The sequence below is a fragment of the Miniopterus schreibersii genome (genome assembly GCF_964146895.1).
Source record: "Miniopterus schreibersii genome assembly, chromosome: 10".
NCBI lineage: Eukaryota > Metazoa > Chordata > Mammalia > Chiroptera > Miniopteridae > Miniopterus > Miniopterus schreibersii.
Genome location: NC_138110.1, coordinates 64,872,144 through 64,887,978, shown reverse-complemented (window position 1 = coordinate 64,887,978; position 15,835 = coordinate 64,872,144). Strand labels below are relative to the sequence as shown.

Below are 15,835 nucleotides of genomic sequence, written 5' to 3'. Positions count from 1 at the left end.
TACTCAGATAATTGGAGTAAAACATAGGCATATAGCTTTCAAAAGGTTGGGAAGATCAAAGTGAGCAGAACCTAGTTGAAAACTGCACAGTTGTTCCATGGCAGCTGGCTGTCCTTCAGTACTTCTCTCCAAGCAGACGCACTCAGGTTTAACCAAAACAGAGCCTCTTTAACATCAGACAATGTGCAACGGAAAAGAGGCCTCCTTATTGGGTGCAGGGGTAAATGAGAGTTCCCAGGGCCCCTGTTGCCTGGCTCTCTGCTTTCCCCCTGGAGTGAACATTTTGTGTGGTTGGCCTGAGGCTGTCTGAGGCATGCACCCAGCCAGCTCTGCAGAGAGAAGCCAAGAGGATGGACAAGGTGTTTCAGTCTTCGAAGGCCATCGTCTTGCCACTCCTGAGCCAGTCGACTTGCTGAGGGTTTTGTTGCTGAGGGTTAAGTTGAACGGTGGCCCCAAAGGTATGTCCACATCCTAAGCTGTGGGACCTGTCAATGTTACCTTGTATGTAGGCAAGAGTGATTACCTTATATGCCAAAAGATGATTAAGGATTTTGAGAGGAGCCACTTATCCTGCATTATCTGAGGGGACCCTAAATGCAGTCACAGGCATCCTTATGTGAGAGGCAGATGAAGATGAGAGACAGGCAGAGATGGGAGTGATGCAGCCACAAGCCAAGGAATGCTGGCAGCCAACAGAAGCGAGAAGAGGCCAGGAATGAATTCTCCCCAAGACTCTGGAGGGAGCACAGCCTTGCCACACCCATTATTCCAGACTTCTGGCTTCTGGAACTGAGAGAATAAATTTCTGTGGTTTAAAGTCAGCTAATTAGGGTAATTTGTCATAGCAGCCCCAGGAAATGGAGTTGTCTAAAGTTGTCAGAATTTGGTTTCTGTCACTTCTACCTAAAATGGTTCTGGCTCATACATGATGTTAAGCCTGGCCAAACATCTCAAGGTTGTGGCCCCCGCAACCAGGAAGGGGTCCTGCCAGACTTGTCCAACTCTGTGTCCTACAAAGTAGCCTGCTTGCTGTCACTCTCTCACGTGCACTCCGGATACTGTGGTCCTGGCCCTGGCCTCGTTCCTATAACTGGGTCTCTGTTAGCTGTTGTCAACATTGAGCCTCTAGCTGGCAGGTGGCTGGGGACAGGGAGTGAGGCAGAAAGGCAGGTGCTGGAAGCTGCTGTTGATTTTTTGGTGGAAGTGTCACGGCTCATGAATGTCCACTCTGGCTTGGAGCCTGCTGTCTAAGGCACAAGTTTGATGTGGAAACTGCTCATTGCCCACCGCCCTTCCCCCACCCTCCCCAATTGAGCGAGGCGGGGTCAATCTCACAGAACCAGCTCATTTTTATAGGAGGTGAGGACATTGGTGTGAAAGTTCCATGGAAGCAGGAGGACAGGGGCCCTGCAAGGCTTTAGGAGACATCCCCCACCTGGAGAGAAACCTGCTAGTGTGTCTGGCATGCATGTGAAAAGAGGCAGAGATGTGTCCCCCCTCACTGGGCTACAGGCCTGGGAAGGCCTGTCTTGGGATGTTTGGGAAAACTGTTCTGCCAGGGACATGTCACCCCACACCCAAATGAGCCTCCAATCCATGACAGAAGCTGCAGAGAGGAAAATTAAGTAAGTACACACACAACAGAAGAAAATACACAAATAACCTTACAAACAGCTCTCAAGGGACTGGGGTTGAGCAAATGAGGGAAGGCCTCCAGGGTGTGTGAAGGCCTGGCTGCCAGGGCCTAGGTCCTGCTCTCTGTGCAGCACACTTCATACAGTCAATGGGATCATCTGGTCTAGTCCCTTGAGTTGGGGGCAGAGGATGGCAGAGAATTCTTGCCAGGCATGTTACACAGCTAGTAGTGCAGGGCTGCTGGGTGTCTGTTCAGATGCAACCCATACAAGTGTGTGGGACTGTGGACTCAGTTACCAGGAATTACATTGCTGTTGGTGACCAAATTTTCCAAAATGATGACCAGATCTTGGTTAAGTTATGAAGAAAATGAAGTTGAGTCTTCCCTTGATTTACACAATAGTTGCATTTCTGAAAAACTGTATATTAAACCAGCTTCCTAATACTTTGTGTTTATAACAGAGTTGGATTCTACACAAAAATGAGAAACAAGATTTTCTCACATACACAAATATCCTATCCAGCAACATGTTTGTAAATCAAGTGGGATGCGGGTCAATTCCTGGTTGGGTGGGACAGTCCTGCATGTCACAGGATGACCACCTTCTGGCCCACCCACTAAATCACTGCAATAATCCAAAATGCCTCCACCTATTTCCAAATGTCCCCTAGGGGCTGTCCTGTGCTGGTTGAAAACTATTGCCCCATTGGCCCTGCCTGCCCCAACTCCTACCTCTGTTGTAGCCCACTTTGCTTCTGCCAACCAGGCATGCTGCCATCTCTGGGCCTCCACACCAGCTCCCTCCTCCATTCGGCTCTCCGGTCAGCTGTCACATCAGAATGGTCCCTCTTCTGCACCACCATGTAAGGTAGCAATTCACCCAGAACCTTCTACCCCCAACCCTGTTTTTACCTTTCTTCACAGAACTTACCCGACATTATACTCATGATCTGTCTCCCCTGCTACACTGTAAACTCTGTGAGGAGGAGGATTTCGTCTGTTTTGTTCACCGTGTAATCCCTGGTCCCTACATGAGGGCTGGCCAGGCCGGGCCTCCTCATGACCTGCCCGTGCAGGAAGGACAAGCATGGCAGGCACAGCAATCACTGGCCTGCGGGGAGTTTGAAATCCTGCTGGCCCCGCACTGGGGAGGGCAAGTTCCCAGCCAGGTCATCTGCGCTCTGGGCCACACCTCAGGCGGCCTTGGCTTGTGTCCTCGGGCAGCTTTCACAGCATCTCCCGCCTGAGGCGGTTCTAATTAGACTTCCTCAGCAGTCACAGGGTTGGTGGTTTTCATTTTTAAAGGTCAGGCTAACGGTTTCTCTGGCAACAATTCCCTCAAAACCTGTGCTTACTCTCCGGGGCAGGCCCAGTGTCGGTGACATCAGGTGGCTTCCTGGACAGCTCTGTAGTTGCCTTCATTCCTTTGCTTCTGTATCCACACGCTTCTCCAAGACGATGGCCTTGACGTTATGTCTCCAGAGGGAAGCCCACATCCTGTCCTTGGTTCCCACCTGGAAGCAGAGTCACTAAATGCTGCCGGGTCTTTGTTGTTCACAGGTACCTCTTACTGTTTGGAGGCTAGAAGATTAGTTGGCTTTTCCAAGACTCCAAGACTCTGGGTTTCAGGACTCTCCCCCCCTTCCCCTTCTGCTTTGTAAACGAATTCTGGAACTCAGCTCTTGCTTGTGATGCCTTGCCAAAGCAGCCAATAAGCACCAACACGGAGCACATTCTGGGTTTTTCCACCTTCTCTCCCTCCAGTTAGAAACTCAGAGGGCATGTAATTTGCTTTCCAGGTTATCAAACACAACAGCCTTACCGGATGGTTTGCAACTGCCTGAGGGGGGTCCCCAGCTGTTCTGCCTGCTGCATCTGTTTGCCTGCCCCCTGGCCTCTAACTGAGCCAATGCCATGTGTTTTAGGTTTTGGTTACAGCTGCCTTCCACTTCAGGGTGCCAATTTGTGTATTAGTGAAAGTAAGAAAAGCTACCTCTCGCAATCAAGCCTCAAATCTCAGTGGGACAGGGGAGTGAAAGTTTGCTTTTCAGTGATGCAAAGACCAACACACAGCTCTTGCTGCCCAGGTGGCCTGCCTCTAAATGGTGACTCAGGGGCCCACTTCCCCCTAACATCTTTGACACCTGACCCCGAGGGAGTCCCACATGGGAGCAGGTATGTGCCAAGTTTGGAACTTGTGTACATCACTTCTTCCAACACTTCTTTGGCCACAGCTCAGTTTATGGCAGCAACCTAACTGCAAAGGGGACGGGAGATGCTGCGGACCAAAGGCAACATGTAACAGGCTTGGTGAACACACAGCAGTCTCTGCCATTACAAAAGCACAGGTTTTTATCCTGACAGGAAAACTTGACAGCTCCCACAGCCCTCCCCAGAAAAGTTTCAAGGTCCTCCCCACCCCTGTAGCAGCCACCAGTCCAATGGTATTCCTCCCTGGCCCAGGCCAAGCCTGGTTGGGCACCTCCAGCCCCCTTCCACCTAACCCTCTTGGGCCTGGTGTCTCGGCCACACTCCCCTGCAGGAGCAACCGTCCTTCCTTGCGCTTTCTCTGATGTTCTCAACGCATGATGCTCATCTCATCCTTCTGGGCTCTGCATTCCGCACCAAGGCACTGAAATGCAGTTCTGACCCCATTCTGAGGGCACGAGCTGCATAAAGTGGGGCTGGGCATGCAGGAGGTGTGAAGACTTTGTGAATGGACGTCAACTTCATAAAAAACTCAAGACCAGTGACAATGCTGGGGCCCTGGGGGTGGAACCTATCAGCAAACCTGCGATTTAGAAGTCTGGAAAACCTAGAGACACATTCAGGGGCTCGTGAGGAGACAAACTGCTAAAAGACCAAGGGCAGCCGGCAGGCACAGCATCAGTGTGGACTGCTCTGCACACCAGTCTCCACTATCGTTTCAAGGGCACACAGGTATTGGGAGGTGTTAGTAAGTTCCCCCAGAGGTGTCTGAGGTGCCCACCTGCTGGTTTCACACCTTCATCTTCAACTGCCAAGTGCTTCCTCTGCGGCAGTCTGAAATTTGGGAACCATTTTAAAAATTTTTTCCATAAGGCTCTTGTGACCAAATTGTAAAAGAAGTCAAACAAAACAAAAACTAAAGACTCAGGAAAAAAAAAACCACATTTTTACCAGATCTACTTTTATTTCAGAAGGAAGTTTGTAGTATAGTATTTACTTTTTTTATGTACAAGTTCTTCACATTTTGTTTAAAATGCACAGACCTCCCTTAATTCTCTTGTTCCTGCTTAAATTAGCTGTTATTTTACAATACAAAAAATACCAAAAAATTGCAGTCCTAAATGTATGTATAATACCCACAATCCCCAGCAATGAAATAGTTTACAATACTTACTCCATATTTACATGAGTGCAACAGATGCTAAATTATACATATTGACAAACTAAGCTTGAATCTAAACAAACAAAACGTATATAACTATAGAACAAAACATTTCCAGGGCCAGAATTAGTTCAATGAGACAGGCTTCACTAGTGTTTAGAATGTTTTGTGCACAAATTCAGTTACTGGAAGTCGCTTCCATTATTGCCTTTAAGAGAAGGCGCCGGTTTTCATCTCCTTTCCAAATCATTTCCCTGCAGGCAAAGGCGTTTATTAGTTTGAACTACTCCGGGGAAATGTCTCCTTGTGGGCTTGGCTATCTACAAACCATGACTTCTGAGGCTGAGCTTGGTAAACGCTTCAGATGGAGAGCTGGTGCACGGCCGAGGACAAACCCACTGCCTCCCTGGATCTGTTGTCAGGATGGCCAATTCTCACAGAAACCACAAGGAAAGATCTCCTGGGACGATGGGTTTGGAAGCTGGATTCTGTTGTAATTCTGGAGCTTCTTTTTCATCTCGGTCACTGCCCTAGTGTGAGCTTAGGTTGTTAGTAAGTGCTTAGTGAATATTCCTTGAATGGATGCATGAATGAAACTCAAGGATCAAAGGTGTTCATGACAAGGGCACCCCCCAAGGAAGTGAATCACTCCCACCCCTGCCCAGATACACTCCATTAAGTTGAAGGAGTAGGACTTGCACTGATAGTGCTCTGGTCTTTTCATTTGCCCAGATTTCCTGGTGTGTCAAACCTTGCAGCTCAGGTCTCACCCATAGATATTCCCATGTTTCCCTTTTGCTGCAGTCTTCTGTCCAGAGCTGCTTTTTCCATACCTCCTCCCACCTTTTGCAGGTGATACCCAGAGGGAAGCACAGACTTCTCTTCTCCCTAAGCTGTGTGTAGAGAGGAGTAGAAGGCAGGAGGCCAGGGTGCATGCGGTTCTTCATGGGGAACCAGGAGCTATATAGCAACAAACTAGCCACCCCACTCCCACCTCCAATTTCCAGTATAGTAAACTATGGTTCTGGGAAATGATCATTAAAAACTTAGACAAAACCACAACAAAATGCAGCCTGGAAACCCCCTTTTTGGAAAATCTGATTTCTAAGGTATAATCTTTGAACTTAAAGACTTTGAAAAACATTTCTCAGGATGAGACTGGCTGTCCCTGGCCACCCACAGCACTAAAAGGTTGACAGATGCACGACGCACTTGCAGAGTGAACAATAGTGACAGATTGCCACTGCCTTCAAGTCTTCTCATGTACTGCTGTTTAAATGGACTCACTGCCAGTTTTCACTTGTGTACTAACAGAGGATTCGGGTTCTAAGGGTTATCCAATTGGTACCAGATGCATTTGAACACATCAGCATGATGAGGGTGCCCTTCTTGGCTTCATCAATGCTTCAGGGTCTAACAAGAGGACTCCTCTGAACCTGGATATCCAGTAATGGCACAAAAACACATTAGGTGAAACTCAAACGCCGTTACATTTAATAAAAATACATTGAGATTTTTCTGTTTTATGTACACTTTGAATGTCTGAACATTCCGGACACTACTGTATAGTTATGTACAAGTGCAACATCAACGCTGTCATGACTATAATTTATTTACAGGCTCTCCTGTGACATGCAGACATCTCTGAAGTTCCAGGTGATGCCCTCTTGGTAACTGGCTCTAAGCTGAGTGCCTTTCTCCTGCCATTCCCTTCCTCTGGCCTGAGCCTAGAGAAAGCCATTTGCTATGGGCTGCAACGGAGAAGCAGGTGGGTTCAGCTGTTTCTCCACTGCTGGAGCAGAATTAAACTTCACTTGCTTTCTTCCTTTTTAAAACTAAACATCATGTTTTAGGAAAAAATAAATAACCAGGTGGCTGTGGGACTGGTGCATGTATTTCAAGGCGTGGGACTACCGTGGGGAAAAAGACTTCTTTGGCCAAGGGCACATGGGGTCCTTAGAACAAACAAGGATTTCCCTTGTGGTAGGATCCCCTCCAGTGCCTCCCTCTTGGCCAAGAGGCCTGGTGGTAATAAGAAGTGAAGGCCCAGTCCATGGCAGGCTCTCTGTGGGTGCCGTGACCTGGAGTAGGGATGCAGGGAGCTCATAGAGGTCTTTTCTAGAACCATCTATTCTTTAACAGTAATGTGAAAACACAGCTTTTTGAGAGGTGAGTCTCAAAGTAGAGGTGCTTTGTGCACCAGACAGTCTTTTATGGTTCGACTTCTTTGAAAACATCTTCCCAGGCAATTCTTCATGGGAGTGGGGTCAGTGCTGGGGGAGAGATAGATACTCCCTCTCTCTAGGCACCACATTTAAAGGTTTTCACAGTTTTTGCTCTTTTGAGTATTTATTTCTCCAAATTCACAAGCTACAGCATTGTTGTCTAGAGGTCCATCCCCAGGTTTTGAAGCAGGAGAGGTCTTGGGAGGCTGCTGCATAATGCCAGAGTACAGAGCACCATAGATGGACAACACGATGTCTAGGCAGTGCCCTGGGGAGAAAAGCAGGGACTGCCCCATCCTGCTTAAATTTGGTCACTTTCCATTTGGCATAGTTTTCCCTCCTTGTCCATTTTTTCCATGTGCTTTTCATCCTTTTAGTGTTCATTGCCCTCCCACAGCCACCACCTGGGTCTGGGGAGGGGTGAAGAGCCAGCCCTTCCTGGGGGAAAGAGGGCAAACAGCTCCAGGTCCTTCTCTAGGCTGTGGGCAGGTTCAGCTGACAATGGGAGACTGTCCCTCTCCTGGTGTGCGATCCCACCCGCAGCCTGCGATGGCCCACAGCTCAGAGCAGGCTGCAGGAACAGAGTCGCTCTTTGATCCAGGTGCTGTCATGCTCTTTTCTGCTCAAGGGAGACATGTAACATGAGTGAGTCCCTTCTTCTGTGGCGCCCTGGAAGCAGGAGGCCAGAAAGGCTGAAGAGAACATCAGACCTAGAGTGATCTGGGGTCAGGAGAACACATGGGGATCATGCCTAGTGTCCTTTTTAACAATACAAACAGGAGCTTTTACAGTTAGGTCATCCCTGCTTTCCTCTTCAGTCCTTGGTGCTGGGATAAAGGTTGCTTGGGGTGAAAATTATTTCCTGGCTGCAAAGTACATTTTAGAAAAAAAGCAGATTGCCAATGGTAGCTATTTAAGTTCTGTAAGAATGTAGGAATGCAATTATGTAAAAACTTAGGCTTACTAACTTTCCAATTGCTAGATCTATTTAAAGTCTAGGCACTTAGTGTGTGTGTGTGCAGGTGTGTGTGAGAGAGAGGAATTTCAAATGGATTAAGACCTAATTTAATCAAGTAGCTATAGAAAACTACCTATCACACCAGTTTACGTTCTAAATAACACTGCTGATTATGACACTTAAAATAGCCCCCTTCTATCTCACTCAGTTTAATATGATTCAAAAGAGATGGACATTAGTTCTCAACTAGAAAAAAAGATACTCCCTGGAAGAGAGTTATCTGCCTAAAACATGCAAGAATAAATAGCACATCTTTTAAAAAAGATAGGTTTCAGATGAAGACAAGTTCATTCATCTGACTAGTTTTGAAAAGACCTTGTTCCAGAATGACTGATGACGCATGTCTGCTTGTAAACACTACATCTTTGTTTTTGCACAGTTGAGACAGTCCCAAGACCAGTTTCCCACAAGTAAACCTGAGTATCATTCCTAGCTCTCTCACTGGCTCCACACCGGCCTCCTCCAGCAACATCTGGATCACCCCTGGACCTGTAATTAAATCAATTATTTCCTATGCAAAAATAAAAGGTCAGATGCTAGAGCACACATGGTAGAAACTGTCAAAGAAAGCCTGTGAACATGCAGATGAGTCGATGTTTCCAGTTGGAGGGTTTCCAGTTTTCTGCCCTGCTCGGCTCCGCACAGCATCTCCTGCCTGCTCCCACCCTGCAGCCGGCTCTAGCACGCCACACCTCGCCACACTTCGCTCACTCACAGAGAGTCCCTGGCCCCAGCATCAAATGCAGGTCCCGGGCTGCGCAGGGGGCTGCTGCTTCCGGTTTCTCACTGCTCCTGACTTCTCTTTGTACACTATTGGCATCTGCTGAGAAATGTCCACCAGGGCGCTGGCTACTGCAAGACCTTGGGACAACCCAGAGAGGGAACACATGTTAAGAAGCAGCTTGCTTTTATTTTTAAAAATAATTTTTTAAAAATCTGTTTACATTCCCATGGTGCAATAAACAACGCAATAAAGTATGTAGGGAAGTCTTACTTCCATTCTGCCCCTCCCTCCACCTTTCCCCTAGCCAGCTGAGAAACTTTCATTAGTTTGCACATATTCTTTCAGGGTTTAGTTATGCAAACACAAATACATATTCTTTGTCCCTCCCCATTTACACAAAAGGTATAGCTTGCTTTTCAGATCAATCAAGCTGAGTGCTCTGCTTGAAGGTGGGAGCATTTAAGTGCGATTGCAGACATACTCTAAGCACTAAATTTCTCCTGCTTGCCTCCAAAGGGAGGCCAAGAAAAAGCAGCACTCTTTACAATGTAATTCAGATTCATTCCACATTGCCCAGCCAGCACCAGTGATTTTTTTTTACACCTTTTTATTGATTTTAGAGAGAGAGGGGGAGAGAAGATACATCGATGAGAGGGTGAGAGAAAAACATATCGATTGGCTGCCTCCTTCATGCTCCCTACTGGGGATTGAGCCCACAACCCAGGCATGTGCCTTGACTGGGAATCAAACCAGTGGCCTCTTGGTACATGGGACGACGCTCGACCAACTGAGGCACACCGGCCAGCACTAACGAGTTTTTACATCTATACCACAGGTTAGGGCAGACTCTAGAATAAGCAAGGTTCTTTAACCTCCCTGTGCCTCAGTTTCCTCATTTGTAAAATGGGGAATAATAATAATAACAGGGCTTGTATGAGGAGTGAATGAGTGAATCAAAGTATTCTTAGAATGCTACTTGGTTCACCACCTCCCACCCCCCTTTGCTTTAGGGACTGGTAGTTCCATTTTCCGTTTTGTACTGGTAACCTTTACTGATTTGCATTTGGGAAAAGGTCAGCCCAGGCTCAGGGTCTGGCTGAGGCTCTCAGGAGCCATGCTGGCAGACTTGTCACTCCACCTCACTGAGCCTACAAAATGAGGGAATAGGTTTTTAAGTGCCAGGTTTAGTGCCTGGCATTCAGTGGAGAATCCAGTGACAACTGTTATAGCAAAGGCAGAGCCAGGTACTCTGGGAGTCCAGAGGACACCCTCTAAAATGGGGGGGGGGGAGCAGAGAAGGAACTGGGTCTCAAGCAGTGAGCGGGCCTTCATCAAGCATGAGGGGGTTGGGGCAGAAAAGGCTGCAGTGTTGCAAGCCTGTCATCTCCTCCCCACCCCAGCCAGCACCTTGCCATCAGGGAGAACTGGCCAACGTGGTGGCAGAAGACACTTCCCCAGAGAACAGGTTATCCTGCTCTCAACATGGGCAAGGCCGAGTCAGGGGCTCAACTAATAGGAATCCCATGGTGAGGGCAAATCAAGCTGCTCCCCTAAGAAGTGAAAGCAGTATAATCCTGGCTGGCCATGCCTAAAGGCCTCTGCTCACAAGGACACCCCAGATGCAGACCATCTGAAAGCTGAGCTGGAGGCTCTTCTGGATTACAATCGGGGCTGTGGAGCTCAGGGCCAGGGCAAGGATTCTGGGTCACACTTTCCTCATAGACAAGGCTTTTTTGGCTGAGGCAATCCTGACTCCAAGAATCATCTCAACTGAAGGCTGTCTAAAAACTTTGAGTCATCCCTCCAAAGTACTCCCATTAATCAAGATACTTCAAAACTGTATTCCATCTTTCCTTCATGTTCAACAATAAGATGTTTTCTAAATTATGATTCATGTATTTGATGGAAGAGTGTAAAAGAGATTGGTAAAATATTACATAGTAAGCTGTAAAAATGTTTATGAAAGTTATATGAGAAAAGAATAAAAATAAGAGTGATACAAACATTTCAACTAAATTGCTGGCAAGAGCTGGAAACAGAACAGTGAAACTTAATGGGTGTTGGCTAGTAGAACTGTGAGTAAATTTTCAGAAACTTCCTTTAAGTTGTTATAATTGCTGTTTGTGCCTTATATATAAAAAAGAGTAAAAAAGGCCCTGGCCAGGTAGCTCAGTTGGTTAGAGCGTTGTCCCGATATGCAAAGGTTGTGGGTTTGATCCCCAGTCAGGGCACACATAAGAAGCAACCAATGAATGCATAAAAATAAGTGGAACAACACATTGATGTTTCTCCACCCCCCTCTAAAATTAGTCTATAAAAAATGTTTAAAACATAGTGAAAAAGCAAATGAACTGCAGTAGTTCTGGAAATACCAATTTGAGAACCTCCAACTTGGAGGAGCTAGCTGGTCCCATGAGAGCAGGTAAGATGACTGAGACAGAACAAATGAAGACAGAGCACACCGACATGACATAACAGACAGAGCAAGCAAAGAGGCAGGAAAGGAGCAGCAGAGCCAGAGGGGGCCAGACACACTGTACACAAAGGAAGGTGTGGTCCAAAGAATCAAATAACTAGGAAGCTGAGGAAGCTGGTGCAGTGAGGGGAGCTCTGGACATTCCCCTGGGAAGGACTGGTGACCTCAGGAAACACAGTTAGGGAAATCCAGTGACAATGGAGTTATGACTGAATCCTCACGACGACAATAGGCAAGAACTATTCAATATCACTTTTATACTCAGGCTCTCGATGAAAGAGAAGGATCTTTCACAGGTCTAAAATGTAAACTGTGTCACTGAACCTCTGGTCTACTCACCTGACTGCCCAGGAGGAGGGATTCCACCAAGGCCTCGAGGGAGCCTCACAAACACAGAGAGGACAGCAGCTTTGTTGCCAAAACACGGCTCTAGGGCAATGGGTTTAGGAACAGTCTGAAGGAAGAAAACAAGTAATTAGCTAAAGTGGTGTTTCTCAAGCTTTAGCAGTGCAGCCTTCAGATGTGACTTTGTAAAGATGCTCTCTGTATTAGTTTCTATTGCTGTTATAAATTACAAACTTAGCTGCTTAAAACAACACATCTATCATCTCAATTTTGTAGGTGAGAAATCTAGATGAGCTCTGTAGGGTTCTCTGCTTAGGGATAGAGGTCTATTTATATCTTTCATCAGTTCTGGAAAATTCTTAGCTCTTATCTGACAAGAGTCTCAGCTCTTATCTTCACAAGGGGCAAATCAAGTATCAGCTGGGCTCCACTCTTATCCCAGGCTCTGGGGAAGAGTCGGCTTCAAAACTCATTCAGGTTGTTGGCAGAATCCAGTTCCTTACGGCTGCAGGCCTGAGGTCTTCATTTCCTTGCTTGTGGTCAGCCAGGGGCCACTCTCCTGGTAGAGTCCACTTGCATTCCCATTCATGTGGCCTCTAGCTTCAAACCCGTGATAACCCATCAAGTCCTTACCATGCTTCCTCTGTGCCACCAGCCAGAGAAAACTCCCCATCTCTTAAGGTCAATTACCTTGAGCTTTTTATTACGTCTACAAAATCCCTTTTTTTAAAAAAAACAACAACATGTCTTTATTGATTTCAGAGAGAGGAAAGGAGAAGGAGAGATAGAAACATCAATGACAATAGAGTCATTGATCGGCTGCCTAGCCTGCAACCCGGGCATGTGCCCTGACCGGGAATCGAACCCCGATCTCCTAGATCCTAGGTCTATGCTCAACTGCTGAGCCACGCCCAGCTGGGCCAAAATCCCTTCCTAGCAGTCCCTAGAGTTTGACTAACCAGGGGATGGGAATCTTGGGGGCCATCTTTAGAATCCTGCCCACCATACTCCCAAATATGGCAGCAATCCAGAACTACCCTGGCTGTGGCATGGGGAAATGACTGGGTGGGTGAAACAGCAGAAGTGGCGAAACCAGTTACAAGCAACTACAATAATCTAGGTGAGAGATGACAGTGGCCTAGACCAAGGTGGTAGGAAACACTGGTGGAGGGGTGCACAGTGGTCAAGAAATATTTTTAAAGATAAAGCCAGAAAGATTTGCTGACAGACTGTCTGTCCAATGAAAATGAGAGCAAGGATGAGTCAAGGAAAAACCCACGATTTTTGACTGAGCAACTAGGATGACAGATGATGTATACTGAGTTCAGGAAGATATGCCAGAGGAGCAGGTGTGGGAAACACTATATACAGCTCAGTTTTAGACGTGTTAAGTTTGAGATACCTATTAAGACATCCAAGTGGGGACACTGAGTAAGCAATCTGATATATGAGTCGGACGTTCATGGGAGAGAGGTGAGGGGAGAGCTCATGGTGTTTAAATCCATGATGGATAAGATTACTGCTATGGTCTGAATGTCTATGTATTCCGAACATTCATATGTTAAACTGTAATGCCCAATGGGATGGTATTTGGAGGTGGGGACTTTGGGAGACAAGGGCATGAGGTCAGAACTATTATTAATGGAATTAGTGCCCTTAGAAAAGGATGCCTCATCCTTTCTACCATGTAAAGGTTTCAGCTAAAAGGCGCCAACTATGAACCAGAATGTGTTCTTTTGGAAGACAGTGAATCTTCCAGCCTCCAGAACTGTGAGAAATAGATTTCTGTTGTTTATAAGCCACCCAGTCTCTGGCATTTTGTTATAGTAGCCCAAACAGATTAAGACAACCACCACAGGAGTAAAAGGTGTAAAAGATGTGAGAAGAGGCTAAAAGACTGAGCCTGATGTACACCACTGTTAAAAGGCGTTGGGGAGATAAAGAAGGTTGAACAGAGAATGCTGAGCAACAAACAGCCACAGGGTAAGCGTGTGGTGTCCTGAAAGGAAAGTCTAAGACGTGTTCTAAGGGTTAACCAACTGTGTTACATGCTGCTAACACGACATATTCAGTACTTTAGGCTCGTCTATTCCTTTCAATCCCACAAATCATTACTATTCCATCAGGACAATGTTTGCTTAGATTTATGTATGTTTATCCTTTTACTTACTCACCACTCCTTATTATCCCATCCTCCTGGGGTAATTTTCCTTCTTTCTAGCACATCCTTTGGACATTTCTTTTGCACAGGTCTGTTGGGGGCAAACTCAGTTTTTCTTCTAATCAGAAGATATCTTTGTTTTACCCCTGTTCTTAGAACATAGTTATTGAGCACCCTAGTCTAGGGTGGCAGTTCTCTTTCAGTACTTTGAAAATATTCTTCCACTCTCTTCTGGCTTCTGGTGTTACTAATGAGAAGTCAGCTATCACTGTCACTCCTACAGGTGATCTTCTCTTGCTTTCCCAGTTCTTTTTTAATGCAGTAAAATACACATAACATTGACCATCTTAACTATTTTTAGTTGTCCAAGGTCAGTGGTATTAAGTACACTCATATTGTGCAACCATCACCAACATCCATCTCCAGAGCTGTTTTCATCTTGTAAAACTGAAACTCTGTACCCATTAAATAGTAACTCCCCATTTCCTCCTGTCTAACCTCACCATCTGCTGTTCCTGCTGACACTTACTCATGAAGATGTGTCTCTCTTGTCCTTGGGAATCACTTTAGGTTTTGGTTTTGGTTCATGGCTTGTTCCTTCTTGGAGAAGGAAATGGAGAATGGTCCCTGAAAATATTACCTACTTCCTATGAGCTCAGTAATGCTTTAGTAAGTATGTTTTATTCAAGATATAGAGCTGTTTTACCAAAGTATCTGAAATACTCTGTCATTTTGTTAAAAGAGAAATTCTTATTTCTTTCCTCATCATTTTTTGTGGAGGGGGGGAGTCAGAAATATTTATTTTCCACAGACTTCATAGTGAATTATGATTCTCTCCCTTTAATCCCACCCCCACCCCCAAATACTTACAAAAGACAATGGTTCAGTTTAGCTTTTTTCAAGTTTTAAAGTATTATGCCATAGACTATCAGACAAAGCTTTTATATTTTAAAATTCCCTAAACGTGAGACCGCTTAGCAACATGAATCAAAGACTGGAAAACAAAAGCAGAATACATGACAACTTTGGCGTGTTGGCTTATTGTAAAAGAGAGAGAGGGAAACATAAGGGGCAACAGAATAAAGCTGCTCTCTCGGGCTTCCCGGACGCAGAAGCCTAGGTTCTGACACATTAAGTTACAGGGACTTTATAATCACAGTCTCACCTTTACAGTGCCACCAATAAGGTCAGGAGGCTCTTCATCTGTTTCCAAGGCAACATTCACAGAGGCAAAGGGACGACTGGCCATCTGCTGCATCTCTCGGAGAAGTTGCTGATGAGTAAGCAGCAAGCATGAATGCAAAGAGTGCTGAGGGAACTTTATTAGAGAATACTACACATTAAAAATATCTCACCCTCCCTGATTCAAATCCAAACTATTTTTAAAACAGTTGGGGAAAGTTGGACAGGGACCAGGTACTAGATAACATTAGGAATTACTAAATCTTGTTGGATGTGGTAAGAGTATTGCCATTATGTTAAAGAAAAAATCGTTATCTGTTAAAGATATATACTTTAGTATGGATATGTCACAATGCCTATGTTAAATACATAAAATAAATGATATAGCCCTATCTCCTCATATTTTTATTACTAGATTACAGCCAGGCTTTCTTTTTTCCCGCTGAAACTTGAACCAAGTATTTGCATAGCAACAAATAAATACCTGTCCCTGTTACACAGTAGATAGGAAATGAAAAAGCTCTTTATTCAGAGAGGTGACATAAGCTGAAAACATAAACAAGAGTGACGTTTTGTAGTCAGAGGGACAAGCAGGGACTCTGGATTTAGGGAAGCTTGGATTGTGAGCTTGGAAGCTCACTCTCCAGTTGTGTGAGCCTGAAAAAGGTGTTTCAAGTCTCTGGGCTTCAGTTCCTTCC

At 45.8% G+C, this 15,835-nt stretch overlaps 1 protein-coding gene across 2 annotated transcripts in view; it reads right to left on the bottom strand.

Annotated features, from left to right (window-relative positions):
* Positions 1–4,791: 4,791 nt before the first annotated feature.
* ATRN (attractin) overlaps positions 4,792–15,835 on the bottom strand; it is a 109,631-nt gene continuing 98,587 nt past the window's right edge. Inside the window, exons 27-29 of one of the 2 annotated variants that reach the window (XM_081148418.1) lie at positions 15,121–15,228; positions 11,785–11,903; positions 4,792–9,110 (exon numbers count right to left, since the gene is read on the bottom strand). In XM_081148418.1, coding sequence (XP_081004544.1) covers positions 8,957–9,110; positions 11,785–11,903; positions 15,121–15,228 — 381 coding nt within the window. In that variant the 3' untranslated portion in view covers positions 4,792–8,956. The remainder of the gene's footprint in view (positions 9,111–11,784; positions 11,904–15,120; positions 15,229–15,835) is intronic. The other variant, XM_081148416.1, reaches the window with a different exon arrangement.